At 36.8% G+C, this 23,319-nt stretch overlaps 2 protein-coding genes across 2 annotated transcripts in view; both read left to right on the plus strand.

Moving 5' to 3' along the window:
• Positions 1 to 5,746, plus strand: part of LOC119653165 (transforming growth factor beta-1-induced transcript 1 protein) — a 65,997-nt gene extending 60,251 nt beyond the window's left edge. Inside the window, exons 7-10 of the mRNA XM_038057708.1 lie at positions 4,235 to 4,394; positions 4,457 to 4,719; positions 4,783 to 5,013; positions 5,124 to 5,746. Of these exons, the coding sequence (XP_037913636.1) occupies positions 4,235 to 4,394; positions 4,457 to 4,719; positions 4,783 to 5,013; positions 5,124 to 5,219 (750 nt within the window). The 3' untranslated portion in view covers positions 5,220 to 5,746. The remainder of the gene's footprint in view (positions 1 to 4,234; positions 4,395 to 4,456; positions 4,720 to 4,782; positions 5,014 to 5,123) is intronic.
• A 14,387-nt stretch (positions 5,747 to 20,133) lies between these two features.
• Positions 20,134 to 21,574, plus strand: LOC119653167 (paxillin-like). The gene is made up of 2 exons (XM_038057710.1): positions 20,134 to 20,280; positions 20,434 to 21,574. The coding sequence occupies exons 1-2, from the start codon at positions 20,245 to 20,247 to the stop codon at positions 20,698 to 20,700; spliced, it is 303 nt and encodes a 100-aa protein (XP_037913638.1). The 5' UTR covers positions 20,134 to 20,244; the 3' UTR covers positions 20,701 to 21,574.
• The last annotated feature ends 1,745 nt before the right edge of the window (positions 21,575 to 23,319 follow it).

The raw sequence follows: 23,319 nt of genomic DNA on the forward strand, positions 1-23,319 counted from the left end.
TCAAAAATGGTCTCTGTGTGCAGTCTCTACAGTGGCTGTCGCTTTCACTTCCCACGGCAATCATGGTTTTAGGAATTTGCGGCATCAAAATGACGCATCACAGCTCAAAGTGGGCACCTCGGGGCGCTACCGATACTTACCTACCTTATCTACAACAATCTCTCTAGAGATTCCATTGAACACTATGCCGATTTCTAGTAATATTTTTCAACTACCTCCAGGACTTTACAAGAAGTCTGCACTCTCCTGCGTTTCTACGCTTTTAAACCCGAATTTGTGCCACCACTCAAATCCTAATAACAATGAAAACTTTAAACAAGAGATTATGAGAATCTGAGGGATATGAAGTCAATCTGCTACTAAGTTGAAAGCATTGCTATTATAAGTTTGATTTTAGGAAATTCGAAGGGCAAAAATAGGCAGCTATTCGTCCATGTTTTTCAATGTCTGGTAACAACTGTTTCAATAAATAAATTAAATTGGGAATTATTTTATTCATGCACTCTGCGCTTTCGTGCTATGCGAAAAATAATGAATGCCAAGTATTTTAAACCACCAATTAATTAGCGGCAAATTATTCACTCTGTTTAAGAATTTTCTACCATTTTGATATCTTAATAATATTCTAAAAATGACAAACATCACAAACAAATGTCCACCTCCTATTCCCCCATTTGATAATTATCTACAAACTAATTTCATAGATTCTTGCAGCAGTTCAGCCATATCATGAATGCATAGTTAAAATGGTGTGAATATTTGGAAAATAGCTTCTAGGAACAAAATAAACGCAATAAGGAAATCGATTTATTACGTTGAAAATTAGCACTTCAGCAAAATTTATTTGAAATAATTATGAGGAATTTTTTTATTCCTCTGATTTAATTATCTACGTATGTTTAAAAGAGCTTTATATTGGTTCCGTTTCGTTGGGAGCAAATATTTTCTTTTCGAAAATTCAAATTTTCATTCAAAAAAAGAATGAAAAATAAACTGAAATGAATAAACTGCAGGAGGTCTTGACCTGTTTTCTCAATTTCCATGAGCAAATCAAAATTCTGCAGGTCCCAATTAGATAAATTTGAAATTTCACGTTGAAATCATTGATTCTCATAGGCAATTAGAGATTAATTCAAGGCTTTCGGTTAGTCTAAAACCCAATTTCATTATTCGGAAAATAAAATGAAATTCAGGAGAATAATGTTGTTGCACAAATAAATTAAGTTGTTTTGAAACGTGCAGATATAATATTGCTTGGGGAGAACGAAAAACAAGGTGCGCGGGATCAACACATCAACTGTTTTCCTTCAAGTATTTAAAACTTTTTCGTCTCCGAAGTCTTGATTTCTGTCACGTGTCCCAAATCTATTTGAAGAGATGGCTTAAGCGCCTTGCAAGAATCATGAATTTCTCTTCTATTAAATATTATAAAGAAATAATTTCGCAGTTCGTTATATGCCAGATTACATTAAAAACTGCACTTTTGAAAGTGTGCTTTATTTGGCGCTCACCTAGAAACTGCATGGCACATTGAATTTGTGAATTACTTATATTAGCCAGTTGTTTTTGCAGAATTGTATGAAATCAAAACATGTCCGGGTGTCAGCTTTCTATTTTAATGTGCAATCCAGCTAATAGCTCAATATGCCTCTTGTCAAACATTCGACAGCAGATTATTACTAATCACTAATAAAAGATGATCCACATTAACTTTTTTAGATGTTCCAAAATTTGTAACGATCTCCTTGCTGACATCAATTTTATTTTTACTCAAAACTCAAGCGGAAAATTCATTGCCCATCCAAACAACATGTCTAGCAAAACCATAAACAATCCAAAAATATATATAGTACTTGTTTTGCGATACTTGAACATCGCGATTGAATGAACGATTTTTCTAGCGAAAAAAAATCAATGAAATAAACACAAGCTCTAAGGAAATGACCGTTGTGAATTGTTACAATTTATAACATTTCGCACGGATTTCAAAATCTAAGAGAAATGGGAAAGTTGTACTTGTGCTAAGGACAATATAATTCTGCAAATTAATTTAAATAATTGAGAAAACTATTCCGTCATATCTAATTTTAGTTGGACATCCTAAAAGTAAGGATGAATACTGACATGGTTGAGGTTTGAATAAACGAGAAAGTGACGTTTTCCAACTGCAGCAACTGTAGAGATTACAGAAGGACGAATAAATTTAACAAATGCCTTATCAAAAATATCTAATTGATTCGTTATTTTAGTAGCTGAGCCTTTGGACATATAGCATCAATAAATAGGATCGTAGAGAGAAAATCCGGATCCATGATGAAAATTATGCCGAAAAACGGGGCCTGGGGTACGAATTATTCCAGCTCCCTATTATCCCTTTTTTCATTGAAACTTCTATTCCAGATCTCTGAGAAAATACGGGCCTGGGGAAATCCCTCTTTTCTTTCCTCCTCGTCACGTCTGGCAATAAAACACAGGTTTCTAATAAAGTATTTTTTTTGCTGGCATAAATATAGTTCTCATAAAAATCAAATTCGTAAACCTTGAAAATTTTATACTAAATTTTGGCTACGTCCTTCATAAATTATTCTTTGTTGCGGAGAAGCAGCAGAGAATGTAATAACTCGCCAAATACGCTACTAAATCACGAAACATGGTAGCTGATGAAGTGTTTGAATTAAACGAACTTTCAATTTGATTTGTTCGACAGACCAGAAATGCAAAAGGAAGAGAAGTACAAACTACATAAGTTAAAGCTACTGTAGCATAACTTTAAAAAATTCCTGTTTCCAGGTGTTCAGAAAAGGTGTTTAGTAAGCCCACTAATCTGTGAAAGGTCTGAATAATGTTGCGAATCAATGGTTTTCCCCCGCAACTGAGCGTAACCTTTAAATCCTTTCGAATTGACATTCGACTTCTTTCCCCACAATAGTCTGCCCACAAGCTTTAAACTTTCTCTGCACACCGCACAGCCGAAAATTTTGAAAACATCCAGAAGTATGAACACATTAGGCCACGGTCACAGAAAATCTTGCACACGATCCGAAATTCGTCACATGGCCAACCAACGCTGGCCAGCCAGCGGTTCTAGTTTGCAACCGACAATATCACTCCACTGTTTCTTTTACTTTCAGACCCTTTCTTTAGCCTCTACTACACCCCCGTCCTAGATGCTTCCACCCATGCATTATTATTTTCTCATACACCTGTACACCGAATAGGACCGAATTCATCGTATTCCGTAGTATCTCTGATAGTTTATCAATGTGTGACGCGATCGCGTGCCATGTATCCTTTCTTGGGTAGCTAAATATAGTTCATTTTCTATTTCATACTTGGGGCGTATGAAGCACGGCCGCAAATGCTTAGTATTAAAAAAACGCGAACAAATCTTAAGAAAATTAGCTAGTGGGCTAGAAATCGCATCGAATCGCGCTACAAGATCGCCGTTACATATATACGGGGAATATCTAGCTTCTAGGTGCGAAAGATATAAAAAGAGAGAGGAGGCGGCATTCTATACGTGGTTGTGGAAAAACTTACTAATACTCTGAGAAGACGCTGATCGCAATTTAGCGCACATCACACATAAATATATATTCTGAAGAAAAAACCGTTTTCTACAAGATCAAATTTTCACAAATCTTCAGTTGGAACATTTCTATCAGACGGTTAGCATCGGCTATATACTTTATTAAAATAATTTCTCCGCGAAATACTTTCGTAATTAATTTCGGCTCCAGTACTTGATTTCCCTTCATTTATTTGGACGATTAATTGGTTTGCACTTAAAGTTTACACGCGCCGCACCGAATCTGGATTTATCGCATGAAATAACCTTGGCATTCGTTTCTGGAAATAGATTTTCTGACCCAATTCGTTAGCTCGTTTCTGCACAAATGATACCACATATTTTCGTTGTTCCCGTTTAATTTTGCGAATATTTTTCAAAATACTAGAAAAAATATATTCCAAATCTTTGCTTTCGAAAATTCAGGATATTTTTGGATCATCCATTATCTTCTATTTTTGATCGAGGATTCCGGGACTATCCACAATCAACCGAAAATTTGAGAAATTAAGAACGGTCACATGAAATAAAAAGCGGCTAATATCTATTTTTAATAAAAACCGACAATTTTTTTGCTCGAACAGATCTGGCCTGGGAGGGGCGCGATCAGCGATCTAAATTGTATTTGAAACGGAAAACCAACTTCATATATTTTTTCAATTACAGATCAATTCGGGCTCCCACCATCATCAGACGGTGACCGATTACGCCAAGCCGAACAAAGGTGTTTCGCATACCTCTACGCAACAGGTTCTAACCCAGACGTCTACCCTCATCCACGAGCAGGCAGACAAACCACCAACCGATCAGTTGGATTCTATGCTAGGTCTCAACAGTAGCAATATTTTTCTGCCGGAGGATAACTAATTTGTTTTTTCTTTTTCTCAGGAAATCTTCAAGCCGACATGAATCGTCAAGGAGTAACCACAACACAAAAGGGATGCTGCAATGCATGCGACAAACCAATCGTTGGCCAAGTCATCACAGCGTTGGGTAAGACATGGCATCCAGAGCACTTCACATGCAACCACTGCAACCAGGAGCTGGGAACACGGAACTTCTTTGAACGGGATGGATATCCATACTGCGAACCTGATTACCACAACCTATTCAGCCCACGATGCGCCTACTGCAACGGAGCTATTTTAGATGTACAACCGCTTTCATACAAACCTAATTGTTCATGGACTGATTGGATATTTCTTGACTTTCAGAAATGCGTAACCGCTTTGGATAAGACTTGGCATACAGAGCATTTCTTCTGCGCTCAATGTGGTCAACAATTCGGGGAAGAGGGCTTCCATGAGCGTGATGGAAAGCCATACTGTCGCAACGACTACTTCGACATGTTTGCTCCAAAATGCAACGGATGCAACCGACCAATCATGGAGAACTATATCTCAGCCTTGAACGCGCAATGGCATGCCGATTGCTTCGTTTGCCGGGTAGGTTTTTCCAAATTTTCTTTCTATTTAATACGTATCTTTACAGTGTTACACTTTTCCCAAAGAAAATCTATTTATACAAAATGAAAATAATATTCGTGAACTTATAGGATTGCAAAAAACCAGTCCGGGGTAAATCGTTCTATGCAATGGAAGGCAAGCCCGTTTGCCCTCCTTGCGTTGGAATTGAGGAAGAAGAGGAATAAATCCAATTACCCGATCTTAGCGTTTAAACAAATTTCAATTCTACCATCGATTAACCGTTTATGCAACGTAAATACTTTTGGAAATAATCGACGAAAATATGATGACTCGTCGTCGATAAATGAAACGTGATGCAAACACTATTACAACTGAGTCGCCGTCATATGATTATGCTCCCCAACACATTATGCTCCTGCTGTTCCCCCTTTTTATTTTTCAGCTCATCATGGATTCACAAAGTGTTATGAAATAGTCTAAACAGGATGCACAATTTACACCATCATAACCCTCTACTTTATTCAAAATGGATACTCGTTTATCCATAACACATGTTTTCTAATAACAGTTTGATAGGAGTTTCTAAGAAAAGGAAGTGAAGAGGTTTTTATGAAATAGGATCTCTCTGTTAGGAACGAAGAAGAACGTTATTTTGTAAATAAATTTGTTTGTAATAAAATAGAAAAAAAAATAAAAAAATATTAAAAAAAAAACAAAACAAAACAAAAACACAAAAACATAAAAAAAGAAACCTAGCACACACTCGTCTTAGGAGGCACATCTTGTGTTCCGTTAGTACGTGGTTGTTGTTGCTTTTTTGTGGCCATCTTCGAAGGCCGTTGATTCGCTACTAGCGAGTAGTCCCAGGGCTCCCTGCGTCTTCTACATTTAGTTCAGAAGCATTTGTTTTGAGAGACCTACTTGATTGGGTTCAAAGCACTTTGATTTCCATGTTTCAATCGTAATGGCCCTTCTTCTTAATTGGTAAAAAGTCAGCTCTATCCATCAATTAAAAATACCGATTTCGATTTACTTCCTAAAAAAATTCTTCGCGAAAGTGATGAAACCTGCAACTAACGCGTAATTTGTGCTTCCTTGTTTATTCTATTTCATAACTCTCGTGTTTATCATTTGACTATACTCATGTAGGTATATGTTTCTTGATAAATTTGCAGTGGCCTGCCGCACTGCTGCCACCGGCTTAACCAATCGATACGTATGTTTTTTATCCATCCATTTGAAATGGTGCCAAAATTTTGGGTTAGTTGTAGCATTGAGTAGACACATCGGAAAGCTAAAAGTAATAATAGAAATGAAATAAAATCTGGATTCACAGCTTGAATTTGTTCGGAACGACAGTAACGATAGCACGCTTGTGCAGCGGCTATTAAATGTAGGCAATAAAACAGATTTAGATTAATTAATGTAGTGGAGCTGTGGGATGCTTTCAGGAAGAGATGTAAAACGTAGGACAAATACTGAGAGTAGCGCTAACAAGGTGTAAATTAGTAACGAGGAAAGAGTATTTAGCTTGACAGATTCTGATATTATATGAGGACGCAATTGTCAACTATTTTATGATGTTGTCTGCTTGTTTTGTATAAAACAAAAATTGTTGAAATATTAGAATTTCAAGGTCATTGGGTTGAAGTGATCATAAAATTGGGTGTATGATTTTAAATCTATCCAATTGACTACGTGACAAAGTCAATGATTGAGAATTTTATTTTGCTTTCCCCATCAGCGAAACGCATCACAGGCCTAACTTCATAGGGTACCTTTTAATATCAAACGCTGTATGGTTAATGTTTGAAGCCTGGAACTTAATTTTCTTCGGAGAGAAATATGTTTGTCTCCCATACACAGGTAGGGGCAGAGCAAAAAGTGGAAAATGCCATCAAAAAGCCATCAATTTTTCGTCCAAGTTCATTTCAAGTCGGAAATCGAAAACTAGACGCATCATGTACAAAAGGCTTTGTTTTCTTTTTTGTATTGAAGTTTGGGTGTAGGACATTCCCACATAGCAGAAGATTCGAACATGTACCGTAGTATTTCTCAATGCTTGTTAATATGATGTAGAGGTCCTGCATACGAAATACTCGACTTACAGGCTCGCATTAGTATCTTTACGATAAGAAGCGCATAATTGAAATAGGTTCAAAAAATCCCTTTGTTAGTCAGACAGGGAGCATGTTTTTCTTTGGGTCACCCTTCAGCTATTAGAATATCCCAGTAATTGTCAATATTTTATTATGGCTTGCATTCACTCTTTTTTGGAGTACAGAGTATCCAAACAGTCTCCTTTTCGTGTTACTTTTTCTTCTGGTTGATTGAGACCGTGCTTCAGTTCTATTATCATCACACTTAGTGTTATGCAAGTGATAAGCCTATAGCAGCGGGACAGCACAATCATCCATGATGAACCAGTATAACGAGGTTGGGAGGTTGATGCTTAAGGGGGTCATCCCGTGTAAAAGCCGTTTTTCGCTTTTCATCTTAAAGGAAAAATGTAAAAGAAATTTTAACGTGCGGACTCAACCACAGTCCACAAACTAGGATTATTAAAAAATATTGAAAACTACATTTTTGGTGCCTTGTTAAACATTTTTTTTTGTAAATGTTGGTGTTTTTTCATGATTAAAAAAAAACTACCGAATCACTCGCAATTATCCTAGTTTGCGGACCGTAGAAATATGTTCTGAATAAGTCCTGAAAATTTCAAAGAATTTCGTTGGGTAGATTTTGGGCTATGGTGGCAGCAGAGCTGCGAGAAAAACGCATTTAAAAAGTAGAATGCGATTTTTAACCATAAAATCTTGACTGACCATTAATCTGCTATACCTAGTCCATAAATCTTAAATTTCTTGAAGAAACATAAGTAAAGCCTTGGCTTCAATTCTTATGATTTTAGCGAGTCATTCGAACGTCATTCGGACCGATAAATACGCGCTTTATTACGGCAATCGACATAAATCTGGCATGCGATCTTTTGCCTATTTAACACTGTAATTTCCGAACGACTCCGAATATCAGAAAAATCACTGCGCCCATATATTCTACACTATATTGTGTTTAGATACAATTGATGTCAACAAAAAAAAATCGATTCCTCGGATCCGACACATGGGATGACCCCCTTAACCAACTCGACCATCGTACTGTGCTAAAAATTTAACTCACTTCACTTGATGGGGATTCTATAGTGATTGTTCGGTAACTTTCAACTTGTAAAAATACTCACGTTATATACAGTAACGGTAAAAAAAGCCAAGGGAAACTTTTTTTGGGAACAGGTGGTTGGAAGGTGTTTTCCGATAAAAGCGTTATCTAATGAGTTTTCCTTGGTTCGTATTCGGTTGGCACTAAACGACAAAAATTGCATCAATTCAATCGGTATTGGCAGATTAATGAAATAAGAGAATTTGTAATGAAAACGATGGTTTTGTCAGAAATGCAGAAAATTGGTATGATTACTAATAAAAGGGAATTAGTTGTAAACTTATGCTTATAAAAAAGGCAAATATTGTGACATCTAACAAAATTAGATGCAGTTAATCACCAGTAAGATAATTTTGGACGAATTATTTGAAAACGGAGAGTTAATTGCGCCAGTCTTTCCGGGAAGACTTCGGCTTACTCCTTGAAATATCTTTATACTCCTTAACCTATGCAAAGGAAAAATATTAATTGGTCGTAATTTGTAAAAAATGCAAAAAATATAATAGAAAAAAAAAGAATTCTCTTCAAAATCTTTTTATGCGTGCTTAATTAAAGCCCGAATGTTGACAAAAGGCCGTTTTCGTATTTTCTACATAGGCTCCCTAATTTACAGTGCCTTCCAGCAATATAATTCCTCCAATACCAAGGTTTGTACGTGTATACGTCCATTGCTTATGACTTCCAAATCTGAACCAACAAAATTTCATCAGCCCCATCATCTACTGATCAATTTATTTATTTACGATCGGAACACGTTTTCGTTGTAAGAAGGAGTTTTCTAAGCTCTCCTGACATTCAAATTATTTTCCCTTAACCGCCGCTTTACAGCTGATATATATAAATCTACATGATGGGTAACTTTTAACGCCACTCCAATTTCGGATTGCGATTGTGCAGTGATATTTCTATCCTTCCTATTCTACGCTCGTCTTCCTTGAAAGTCCTGCCAGACGGACGTTCTAATCTCTCTGTTTTCAAATAATTCGACCAAAACTTTCTTAGTGGTGATTTATTGCATCTAATTTTCTTAGATATAACAACATTTGTCAATTTATATAACCTTAAGTTTACAATTAATTCCCTTTTATAAGTAACCAAGTCAATTTTCTGTATTTGAAACGATCATTTTTATTACATTTCCATACATTATTTATTCTTTTGTGGATATATTCACACTCACTCAAGACCTCAAATGCCCTATCCTTACTTCTTTTATCAGGTTTCTCGCTTAGCTACATTTCTTGTGCCAATGTTTTTCTCTGTTTCTCATCGTTTTTCTTTCACCTATCCCTACGGAATCGTCCATCCTTATGTAGGAGGCCAAAAATTCTTCGGGTGATTCTTCTCTCGAACGCAGCCAAAAGTTCGCAATTTTTTTTGCTAAGAACCCAGTTTTCCGAGGAATACATAAGGACTGGTAAGATCATAGTCCTGTACAGTAAGAGCTTTACCCTATGGTGAGACGATCCGAGCGAAACAGTTTTTTGTAAGCTGAAATAGGCTCTGTTGACAGCCAACAACCGTGCTCGGATTTCATCATGATAGTTAAGAGGTTAGATATTGTCTTCCATTTGTAGTTAAGTCTAAAATTGATAGACCAGTAGGGGAAGTCTAGAAATTTTGAGAGAAGACGCGATGCGATTATTAAACACAGATTCCGATTGCCCCTCAACATTAATAAGACTCGCCGCAGTAATTAACTGGTAATTAGGTTAATAATTTAATGTTGTTTTTTCTTCTTTTTTATTAAAATGTAATTTAGGTAATTAGTGTTACAGTCTGTTACATAAAAGCGTGGTCACTGTTACACGTAGATAAAAAATCAGAGTGTCCTGTTTCTTTTTCTATGACATAGAGGGCACCTCAGTCCTTCATGCTTTTTGTAAAAAGTCTGCTCTCTGTCAAATTTAGTCTTCAATTGAGTGGTTTTTCGAAATGAGTGCTGTTTACGCCTCTCGCTTTAAGGCAATTTTTCTATGTTTGCATGAAAAAGGACTCAAAATAAACCCAAACTGCTGCTGCGAAATATATGGGAAAGTCGAAGCAGTTCGTTAGCAAGTGGATAAATCGCTATAAAAAGGTCGGTAACATTGATGATTTTGCTGATCGCGAAAGTGCAAGCAAAGTCTCAAAAAAAGACGAAAACGAGATTCTCGCGTTGTTCTCGAAAGATCCAACTTTGACTTTACGTGGAGCTGCTGTGAAATTGAAAGCAAAAGGTGTTGACATATCTTACGGAACGATTCACAGGCAGTTGCTTGCCAATAAACTGAAATATCGCAGTACTTTGGAAAAACCAATGTTGAGTGCAAAACACGTTGAAAAACGAGTGGAATGGGCGAAGGAAAACTTGGATCGCGATTGGAGCAACGCAATTTCTTCTGATGAATCCTCCTTCTGGGCATTTCCGAGCATCAAACACGCCTGGACAATCTCCACCAGTAGGATGCTTCAACGGACTGTTAAACACCCCGTCAAGGTCCATGTTTGGGGGTACTTCTTAAACAAAGGTTTCGGTACTTTGTTCTCATTTACCGAGAATTTAAATGCCGAAAAAATGAATAAAATATATCAAAAGGCTGCTAAGCAATAGTATATCAAGAAAAATGAAAGCTGGATCCTTCAAGAGGACAACGATCCGAGCGAGTGGAAGGCGCAAAACGGAGTTGTCACTTTAGATTGGCCATCTCAGTCACCGGATGCAAATCCCATAGAAAATGTATGGGCTCTGATGAAAATGCAGCTTCGCAGACGCAAGCCATGTAATTTAGATCAACTTTCTCGACAAATTCGGAAAATTTGGAGGTCTTTTCCGGTAGAATATGCAGAAAAACTAGTGCACAGTGCCAGGCCATAATTGACAATGCAGGAGATTGGACTTGCTACTGAGGTATTTGCATTGAGTATTGACGACCAAATTATCAATAAATTTGCGAATTTTCGAAAAATCAATTGTTGTTATTATTTAACAGTGGCCACGCTCTTATGTAACAGACTGTAGTAGAACCGTAGAATCGCAATTGTTTTCAGTAGCTTTGTACTGATGAAGAGGATAAGTTGCTCTCGAGATATATATATACACTATAAAATAAAATTGTAATTTGGAGTAACCTACTGATCTATCAATTATCGCATTGTTGTTATCGGTTGTAATTTTCGTCCCTAGATAAGATAAATTTTCAACGGTCTCAAAGCTGTAGTCTCCTATCTTTATTGTTATCGTTTAACCAGTGCGATTCGATGTTGTGCGTTCTTTGGTTTTTGGCACTGACGTTGCCACCATATTTATTTTGGATCACATATGCCGAGATTTTGGGAACAATATGTATATCACTGAAGAGAGGAGTAAGTTGTTCCCAAAATATGCGCACCAAAATAATTACTAGCGAACAAGAAAATTCGTCTAATCATTTACATGTAACTGACTGTTATTAATGCCTAAAACCTCGGGCCAAAGCTTTTGGAATTGGATGTAGAATAGTGTCTGTTCTAATTCGGAGTTTGTCACTCAAACATAGTTGGCCTCGTAATAATTGGTTTAAGAATTATGAGACCATTAAATGTGAACTGGTGCTTCCACCTTAAAGTGAAGGAGATTGATTGTAGTTTCCCTTTTCCACTTTTCCATATAGCCCCAAGCCGGGCATTATCATGATTTTTTTTTCAAAATTTTGGCCTGGGTAGTTTCTGAAAATGGTTCCTTTATTTGAGCGACCTCTTTCAATTCGTCTCCCTTTGCAACGCATGTCCAAACTGCAACAAAAAATTTAGCAGAACTATTAGTCTCATTTTCTTGAAATAATACGCCCACATCTCAGGTGACATTTCGTCCTGATTATATTTGAATTTCTATTCTACTTTGTCTTCTCAGAGAGGAGATTTCTAAGATTTAAATCGTTAACCGTAGAGGTGTAAAGGGTCATCTGTAAGGGTAATGTTCCTAAATTCTTTCCTATTACAGGTCACTGACTGTCCAAAATCACACAAAAACAGGTTTCTACGACCTCATTTATTTTGCTTTGAACTTCCATCCAACTCTATTGCAAAACAAACGGAAAAAATTTGCATGTACCGTTATATCAACGGGAGCCATTTTTTTTTTGTTGGAATATGTATTTGACAAATAGTTTAGAAGATTCAGAAACATTCGGCATTAAGAGAAAGTGAAGATTGATTTTATACCACTTAAATGAATGATATCAGATATTAAATAATAGATCAAACTTTCTCCCATGTTACGGTGAAATCATTTGCCTGAAAATTGCAAGTAACTATCCAGATTGGAGCTTATTAAAAATATTTGTTGTCAACTCATTCGAGAAGTTATGCAACCCAATACTATTAGACAAAATTGTCAGTATCCATTCATAGTAAATCGAATGTTTGGAGCCCTAAATTAACACATTTATTTTTATTGCTTCCTCTCGCAATTATTCTCGTTTTTCTTCTGGAAATAATTATAATTATTAGAATGCACCCCGAACTTAATATAATATTTATCACACTAAGCATAAGCTCTCACGAAACTACCAACTATAATTCCAATGCCTTTTGTCGACGAATATCTCTTTTTTTTCAAGCAGAAAAACTTCAAAACTGGTAACGATTTATACAAGAATTTCATTTATCTAAAGTATCGTTAATAATAAAAATCTTTGTTCTATGGAGATATTTTTAATAGCTCAGAATTGATCTGCGTCATCCATTTATATATTTCCATTCTATTATTTTCTAAGCAGTTTTCCCCGCCTCTGTGCGTTTCTCATTAATATGAATTTAATGTTGGCACGTGTCATCTTCTCTCTACTGTAGTTTTCGTGGTTTTTGATATGTAAAAATATTTTATATTTCTGTATATATTGATGGTTAATCATATAAATGGACTTTGGCGTGTAGTGTTTCTAATCGATGTCATTGACGCCACTATTAAGAATATAAAAATAAAATAAATCATGAATCATAATCAAAAAATTGATAACAGCCAAGTCAATGATTTGAAGTTTTCTCTTGCATTATGGTTCGATATTCTCGAGGTCTTTTCAAATGAAAACTATGTTATGCAATCTCTGATCTCTCAAGTTTAGAATGATAAATACAGTTGGTTCCATATCACATATTTGTAAATTGCGTAACATTTACCATTGCCCAGCATTGCATACCCTATTTAATTTATTTCAAGAAATTCACGGTTGTGGGTTTTGCCAATTTTCCGATAACGCTTATTTCAGTAACACAATCTGCATGTAAAGAATTCATCTTCTTTAGTAATAAATTCTCTCTTCCACGATACGTGGCTCGTTTCTTTGAAATGAATATTTATTTTTAGTTTCACTACATTTCTCAACGTTTTAAGATTTTTTGTAGAACAGAAGGGCTAGACAGAGATCACTTAAATAAGGGTGCCGTTCTCACAAATCAACCAGCTGAAAAATCTGAAAAAAAGATCCAGACGATGCTAAACACTTTCTAAATACATACTGAAAGTACAGTTCACAATTTTGTTGTAATATATAGTAGATCGTAAAAAAATTCGTCATAATGAAAAGTTTGCTGGGAGCAAATCGATTGTGAAAATGACATTTGTTACGTTTTCTAAAACTATCAAAATGTTAGCATCTCTCTCGCCAACCGCCAACCAAATTTTCCTCGTCCATTTATTCAATCAATTCAATACAGTATTGATCCTTATCTACTCAATCGAAATTTCGGCTCAATTGTGTGTCATATCGTCTATGGTAGGGTATCGTTTCCTTTAAATTACCTTCCTTAATATGAATCATATTGAACAATCAGTCGGCCCGCTGCTAGTACAAATCTCATCATTTTAAATGCAGCGTTGTCCACCGATCTAAATTATTCCGAAGACACTGCGGCTCATAGATGGTGTTGATTTCGGTTTTACATCAACGGTGTCGTTCTACTGGTATAGATGCCAATTCTGGTCATAATATGTAGCAGCCGAAAGTTTAATGAAAGTGATGGTTGCAACATATTGTCGTAGTCCTCCTCAGTTGAATAGGGATATAAACATTTTCTTATCGATAGGAAACTTTTTGCACCAACAACTATCATCAATCGGTTTATATTTTCGTCAATATTTCATTCTCAGTGCAGCAGCGATGAATAAGCGAATGCTGTCATTCTTGTAAATTATCATCAACAACTTACCTCTTGTGATATTCTCAGCGTACTCCATGCTGACTTTGAACTGTTTGATAATTTTTCACATTGACATCGTATACTACCATATTACCTTTCTGTGAAATCGTAACAAAGATTGGGCGACCGCTGCGAGGATGAACAAAACTCTGCACGTCTATGATAAGTGAAAGGCGACATATTTGTGATATCAGCGAAATATAATAAATAGCCCTTTTAAAAATGATCCTATTTCATTCAATATTCTGTCATTTCGAACCTCAGGTAGATAGTGATGCTGGCTGAAGGACTGTATGTATCTCCTTCTGGTTTTCTTATACGGCTAAAGTAATCTAAGTCTGCAGTCAACTATTGCAAGGCACCCCGAGTGCAGACAATAGTCTTTAACAATAAAGAATTGATGTTTTATTTAGGATTCAATGCAAAAATATTCCGACTGGCTTTTTCGCCCAGCATGACGGATATTCTCGTCAATAGTTACTTCCCCTTAGTGTCGTACCATGACTGCAATCGGCCGTCAAGTGACTTCTATTCGACTTATGTAATTCATAGGAGGCGTCATGCTTATAAATTATATCAATGATAAGATTATTTCCTCTCCCTAGTTAGGGTCAAATCGACCTATTAGTAGGTAATTAAACAATTCCAAATTAGGAGTTGAAATATATTTTTCTGGATACAAAATATTCTTCCATTTAATTTTCAACGAAATTGTGCAAGTAACTAGCATACAGCAGCGGAACAAGCACAAATCCGAAAGCGATGACTCAAGCAGAATTGGAACATGGGGTAGTAGAATTGAGTTCGTGAACGACTGCGATCATAGTATCTTCAATACAATAAGAAAATGAATAAAGGCTGTTCAGAACTGCTGAAGAATGCCAAAACGAAACGAAACTGAGAAGCGGGTGAAATTTTAAGGCTAAGTTTGCGGTAAGACTGCTCATATGATTTTTTTCTTATCGTCTATTTCTCTCCAGATTAAAGCCCACTTTCCCCTAAAACAGATGTTTTAACCATCCATGCAATAGTTTTTTTTTCACTTGACACAACTATTCTGGTCAAAAACATCCAACCCATTTCGAGCAGCCATGTCAACTTCGATATCAAACACTCCTTACATTTTGCTAGAGAACAGTTAGGAACATTTTTGTCCTTTCTGTTGATTCTATCCTACCTGAAGGTACGCACTCGTACCCGCCGTGACTTTAGTATCAATTTTTCGTTCACGTGGGACCATTACCACGCCTGCACTGAAGAAGATAACAAGTATTTCCCGAAATCCTGATATATGCAAAAAAAAAAATTATACTCGCAATGTGGCATTCATGATGTACTTTCATATTATGGAATGATGTTTAATAAACACGAAGATTTGAGTGGTTTCAGAGTTTCAATATTCTAAGGCAACAATATTGAAATACGTGAGGAACAAGAATGTCAAAGGCTTTGTTATTTTTTCCGAGCTAGGTAGCACTTCTCCTGGAACTGCCTCTTTGCCCTTGTTGTGGACGATAGTCAAGTCAGATGATTACCGCTCAATCAACATATTCATTAAAGATTACTATCTTTTTTAGCTTCTTTTTAGATCAGTTGGTTACTTGCTCAATTGTATTTATTTTTCACTACTTGTTTGTATATTCTAAGTTCGTTTTGAACCAAAAAAAATGTTCTTTGTGTTGCCGTGCTATAGAATAGCTTTTCCGACGTCACCCTCCCATGAAACTGGTTATCGTATAACTGCAGTCGACCGTTTATATAATGCAGAGGAAGGTAATAAATGAGGAAGAAAAAAGCTAACAATTCAATAGTATTAGGTGTATAAAGAAGTCTCCGCCGCTTTTGACAATTTAAAAATTCAACTATGACAAAAATTAACGGTTAAAGATACTTTATCTTTCTGGAGATCGATTCGGAAATTTCAGCAGGTTTAAAATTTTGGCAGTAATATGCAAAATCGCTCCATTTTGTTGGAAACATATTCTTGAGAAATAGATTCGTCTGCGACACAAATAGAAGATAAAAACTCGTTTAACATGTCTAGGTTGGTGTTACCGTTGACGGTGACATCCAAACCCTACCCTTCGAAAAAGTAAGTCCTTATAACCACCTTGGCCGACAGGATGGCGCCGCGATTGTAACAATTAAAACAATGTTGCATGCGGGACTCTTGGGTTGTTAATAGCGACCGCATGTTTTGTTTGTTGACATTCTCGTGTAAATCGGAATGTGCTCCGTGGGAAAATATCTTCCAAATCGATCAAATTTCCGTCAATTAAGTCTAAAATGCTCTCACAAAATCCCAGTCTTTCGGCCGGTCAACTGATTTCAACCCTTGGGTCAACCGAATTTTAAAAGGTGCTTGTTTCAATCATCGCATGGAGGTGCGCACTTTTTCAAGTTCTCTGTCATTGAAGACCTCGGACGCCCGTGATTCACAACACTCAATGCTTTACCTGTTTCGCCAATGGTTTTTTATTGAATTTAAAAAAGGTTTTACAATCGGGTGAATTCTCATAAGATTTTAAATTAAATTCTCGAACTACTGTGCGACTACGATCGTACGCTGTCTTACCGTCCACGGTATGATGAATACCAACTACGAATCAAATGGCAATTGGATTTCTACGGGGGCTAGCTTCGTTACTTTACCCCTAATCATTTTAGCATGTTACCATTTAAAACAGGCTGTTTTGCTCCACCCTGTATGTAGATATATAGCACTTTCAAAGAAAAATGTTTATACCCAATCTGCCGTGTAATACTTGTATACCTATTATTTTCTCATATTTATTTATTTTTTTTTTTTAATTATTCCAGGCTATTCATTTTTACTAACTGGCGTAAAAATAATGTCGCCCAACTAACGTAACTGGCGTAAAAAATACTTACTTATTAACTTGTTCTACTTTCTCATTAAAAGTTAAAAAATTCTCATATGGTTGCCATTTATCGCTTAGTGAGGTATAACGCGTCAATCACACGTATGTGTCATCGTTTACAGCTCGCTGAAATGCGCTTTTGGTCACTCAGGACTTCTCGAAATGCCCACAGTCCGCTCCTACTGTCCCGCGCAAAATGTTCTTGGTGCGAGTCACACGTCAGCCATCTTGGAAGAGTGGATACCACGGCATGGTCTTTTCTTAATGTCTGACCTACCCACTGCTAATTCTGTCTACCGATCGCATCGAGTACGGGTGATAGAACTGGCCGCCGATCACGTTCTTTGTTTGAAATAATATTAGGCCAGCGTATGATACGTCACAAACAGGAGTTCACGAAGGCTTGGAGCTTTCGAGTGACAGTTATGATTACTTTTTATGTACTACTCCCATATAGCAACACAGAAAAAGAGAGACAATTGCATTTCTAGATTTTAGACAAGGCAGCGAAAGCAGATCTAACGCTACTAATGCATCGAGTGACATCCAGTTCAGCGCAACTGTCGACAGAAACTACACTTCCTAGATATATAAATTGATCGGCACCTTCGATGGTCCATTAATGCAGATGGGGAGAATGCAATGACCCGTCAAATTGAGAATCTTGGTTTTGTTGGTGTTTATCTTCAGTCCACCACTACCCGCCCTCTTTTTCCAAATCCAGAGCAATTTGGCGAAGGCCCATGACTCGATGAGAGAACAGATGTCATTATCGTAGTCGAGGTGTTTGAAAAAAAGATGTCTTCTTCCAATGAATCCCTCCACGTCCTCCGGGAAGTGTACCATGGAGAACGTCACCCACAACAGCAAGAAATAATGTCAGTCACAAGATCCTGCCGGCTCCACTTTGGACCTCTAATTTCTCTGAGATGTTCCCTCGGTGCAGCGCGTGACATTTTACGTAATAATATCATAACGTGCGAAAAACAGTCTGCTCTCTGTCAATCAGGCTTTCGTTCCAAGATTATTTTAGGTATTATATTTGCGACGGCAGGGAGTACGCAGATATCTCTCCAGTTGTCACACTCAAAACGAATGCACTTCTTTGGAATCTGAACGATTATCCCCTTCTTTCGCTCTCTGGGAAAGTTATCGGATTCTATACGAGCGGAAGTAGCAGACCTGCAGAAACTGCAGGTGCAGCGATAAATAGCTCGCAACGGTGCAGCGATAAATAACTCTGCGGTGAAATCATCGAGCCAAGCGGCTTTATTTCGTTTGAATGCATTGATGGCCGAAATTATGGTATACATCCATGGAGATTCCGATATAGTGAAGAAAGATGCTTTCTACGAGCAATTACATACACTTTAGGAGAAGCCTCTCAAAGGTGGCATTGTGATCATGGTCGTGTTATTCGACAACATGACGTGGGGAAACACGATCTTGACAACTGTAATGATAATGGTGGGAAGTTTATTGAGACAGCACAGAGCTTGCTATAATGTCAGTTGATTTTCAACTAATCAACACCGGACGAGCAATCAGATTGGCCACTTTATGATCAGCAGGAGATTTAGGAGTTGTCTCCTGGAGTGTATAACAAGAGAAGCACTGGTATCGTTCCTTGAAAGGGATCACCATCTGATGTTCCCCTCCGTTCGCGTGTGTGTTGCATCCGCCATTCCTCACAGGTTTGGAAAGCTGCGACCGCCCAAGTTCAACATTAACCGCTTGGATGGTTCAGCTCCGAGTGATGACGTCCGTGATGCCCTCAAACTGCGATACCGTGTGAAATTTCGGGAAAGTGGTAAAAAATGTTGTTCCTTATTCTAAAATTTATACATTAAATTTATGACAGTATCACAATATTGAATTGATAGGAAAACCATCGCTAATCCACCACTATTTAAATGAATAGTGGATGTACGTTTTCCAATATCATCAGGTACTATTCTGGATCGTCTATGTGCGTATCGTATCTACGGGCGTGTTCACAGGCACGCGATATTTTGTGGTGTCGTGTGTGGGCGTTAGTCAAAATGTATCGGTCCAAGTGCGTTTGCACCGAGAGAGTGAAGTATAGCGAAGGATTCATCTATTGTTTCCGAAAGCATTGATCACCTACTAGAAAGGCCTTCAATTGCTATAAACCATAGCTAGGCTTTCTTTTATTCCCTACTAAGTTAAACTAGTTTTTTCGCGATAATGGATTATTGAAATTGATCCTTTTGGTTCATGTAGACAATGGGCTCGGCTTGAATTTGTTACATTGTTTTCATCGAAGTTTAGTTGGCCTTTAATGAGCACTAAAATACTGCAACTGTTCTCTCTCCTTCCTCCTTCGTCTCCTCTTACAATCCTGAATTTTTAAATTTCGCTCTGTTGAAGGTTGCTATATTCAAATTTCGATCATATTGGTTTGATAAAGCTTGAGTTTTTGGGTGTGTCTCATATATCCCAGGATCTGGTGCTGATTTTTTCGTTTTGCAATATCTGTCGCGAAATCTGCAACTACCAAAAGTTTCTGATGAGTTTGAAATAAATTGAGCTCCATTAGTTTCCTTCAAGTACTAAACGACATATTTATCGCATTAATTTTCCGAGTGGCTTCATTGATGAATTAGTTCATAAATACAGAAAATTCCGTTTGATCTCAAATTTGAACGTGGTCCGCGACATTCCTTTAGGAAAATAGATATCATTCTAAGCAATATCAATTTTAAGTCCCATGTTATGTAAACATCCTTCAATCTTTTCATTTTTTGCTACTCGATCAAAGTCACGCTATTGGCTCCGAAAGTCTTCCATAATTTCGAATCAAAAATAGCAAGCACAGACTTTAATCATCAAATCTGTATTAAAAAATCATAAACGAAATGCTGTATCCATTGTCGTTGTTGGTGTTGGCGGGAAATCCTCTATAAAATTTTATTTTGAATTCTTGCTGGTCCGTTCTATTTATAAGCAAAGATATGATTTTGAGAATATGATGCAAAAGCGAACAGCTGCCAAATTTCTTGATGTGAGATTAATACAAGCCCAGATGGGTAGGAGCGCTAAATGCTTGAAAATACACAAAATAATTGTGGAGAAATTGTGTTTTAAAAAGACATTGAACTACTGCGCTTATTTCTTGCTTTTATTGGACTTATTTTTCTCCTTTTTTTCTTTGCAGGATTGCAGACAACCCTTCCATCACGGGTCATTCTTCGATCACGAGGGATTGCCTTACTGCGAAACACATTACCATGCCAAGCGTGGGTCACTGTGTGCTGGATGTTCCAAGCCTATTACCGGGCGATGTATCACGGCCATGTTCAAGAAGTTCCATCCAGAGCACTTTGTGTGCGCATTCTGCTTAAAACAGTTGGTGAAAGGAACGTTCAAGGAGCAGAATGACAAGCCATATTGCCATGTTTGCTTTGATAAACTATTTGGTTGAAAAGCTTCAAGTTGAATATTGATATCTTTTACATATTCTTTATCGGTTCTACCAGTTTCTCTCCCATTGATCTCTCCATGATGGGCGGGGATGGGACTACTTCATTTCAATTAGTTAGAGCAATGCATAGCATGCAATCAACGTGCTATGAGCCAATTCGACTAGTTTTCAATTAACTAATCCCAATATAATGCTAATAAACGCGGTCATTACACTAGAATAATTTCGCTTTTACAAATAACTGTAACGGCTAATTTTTCTAAATTTTGAGTTTGTCGGGAAATTTCTAAATTTAAGTGTAAATGCAAACTATTGTTTTGTTCAATTTTCTTGGAAATTAAAGATGAAAAATGTTGGATACTGATATGTGCATGTAAAAATAAATTTTAATAACAATCGAGAACTTCCACGGCATTAAGATTGAAGGTAGGAGGTCGTCTTATCTTTAGAATTTGTTTTTCTGTTCGTAGAATTTATAGAGTTGCTCGGAGCGAACATTCTTCTTCATTTTAAATATTCCACACTGTGCCAAGTTATAAAGTGAATATATATTAATATTAAGCTTAGTATGAGAGATTTAACTGCATCGAACTTAACTGTTTTTTTTTATATATTTTGATCTTTATTTTTTGAATTTGACTTTAAGAGTAATTGTTTTTTCAATCTGTTATTTTTATATATAATTTTATTACGTTCTACAATAACCGAAGCAAGAATTTCAAACTGAACGCGTATCTTCTGTATATTCTATTATTTTCCAGATTGTTTATAGTTGCATTTCATAATCGCGATTTCAGCTCGGATCGAAATTTTATTGTAACATGGTCAATTAATTTGTAACAAAATTTAATGATAAAATAAAAAAGGACTCCCACTGATGTGTTTCAATTCTTCCCTTTCTCTTGTTGAGGCTAAGTATCAGTCAAATATGATGTGAATTTTAAAAATGGTCTCGTGCAAACTGCATTTTTCTGGTTTTAGAAACACCGATATCAAACAGACTGCTACTGCGAAATTCCGATCCAACAAAGATTTCCGACACAGAAGGAGCAACTATACGCTATCTTGGAGAGGATTCCTTAAGGTGCGATTGTATCTTCTCGGAGAGATGGGAAGTTTCGACCCCCGTAGTTCAAGACGGTTTGCGTACGGGACTCGGCTATCGTTTGGCAGCGGGAAAACTCTCTAGCTCGAAATTCCTCTAAGTCTAATTATTCTCTATCTTAAACTTTTCGGAATTTCATTCGCGTTCTGGTCAATTTCAGGTCCACAGGCATTCCAATATTGAAAGAAAAGGTCCTAGGATTCGCTAAAAGCTTGGATTGTCCTTATTCAGACCCCGTGACGGTTAGCCACAGCGTTTAAAGTAGAGATAGGATCTATGAGAAAATTTACTCTAGAGAAAGTGCAGCAATCAAGATGCGGTAGAAGACTTCGACCTGCTGAAAATACAAACGAAAACAATCAAGGTTTGTTTTGCAAGTGCTTATCAAACAGCAGTTTAGTGTTTGAAAGAAATTGGAGAGAGTCAACATGGCTGAGTCAAACAATTTGTAGGCTTCAGTAATAGTAACAAATCTAATTTTTTTTCAACGAATAAATTGCCCACCTGTCGATTACATGGAAAACCGACGGTCATTGACAGGGTATATTTTTACAAGTAGGCTGATGGGAAAAATTCAATCACAGATTCATGGGAATCATCAGAACTTTTAAATGCACTACCAAAAACGTAGATAAAAAAAAATCAGTCTGTACTCAAGGTGCCACGCCTGCCTTAATTACAAATTTTTGCGAAGTGTTCGAGAAATTTGAGTGGGATAACGTCCAACGGTACTGTACTGTGTCCAGATTGAAGACGATCAAGAACCGAGAACGACGCACAGTGCATCGAATGTATAGAAAATGTGGTTTTGGTTTATTTGCATTGGTTTTGCTATTTGGAGTTAGTTTTAAGGATCAATGTATCATATGATACAAGTAAATTTAAAATATTTTTAATTAGGGTGGACGGGCTAATAGCTTTTCCCTCACAGAAAATGTACTTCATTGGATTACTTTCAGAGATTGAACTGATGCTTATAAATGTATATAGTCGAAAAAAAGTTATTTCAGACTTCAAAATTGGATAGAAAATATAAATAATACACATAGTAGATGTTTTTTTCAAAATAAAATAGGAAATACATGATTTTCGCAGAAATATCTATCCTTTTCCTGCCTCCCTTCAACTCGACACTGTAGTTAGTTGGTAGGTCATGTGTAGAATATATTCAAATAACAAGTCGGGAAACCAGAAGCTTGACGCTTCAAGGTTTTGTGGTTCCCTCTGTGAGGGGCATAACGCAGTTCGCCATTGGTTTAACTCCAGATATTTAAATCGCTCAGTTCTGTTAGCGGTAGTGACATGCCCAGAACTAAGTGATTTAAATATCTCGGATTAATACTATCAGCCAATGGAGAACTGCGTTATGAAATTGCTTCACGCATTAACGCAACCTGAATGAAGTGGCATTCCACGATTGGTGTTCTTTGTGATCGACGCATCAGCCAACATTTCAAATCTAAAATTTAATATCGTCGTCCGGTCGCTCTCTATGGTTCTGAGTGTTTCATCAT

The sequence above is a fragment of the Hermetia illucens genome, chromosome 3 (assembly GCF_905115235.1).
Source record: "Hermetia illucens chromosome 3, iHerIll2.2.curated.20191125, whole genome shotgun sequence".
In the NCBI taxonomy this organism is placed as follows: domain Eukaryota; kingdom Metazoa; phylum Arthropoda; class Insecta; order Diptera; family Stratiomyidae; genus Hermetia; species Hermetia illucens.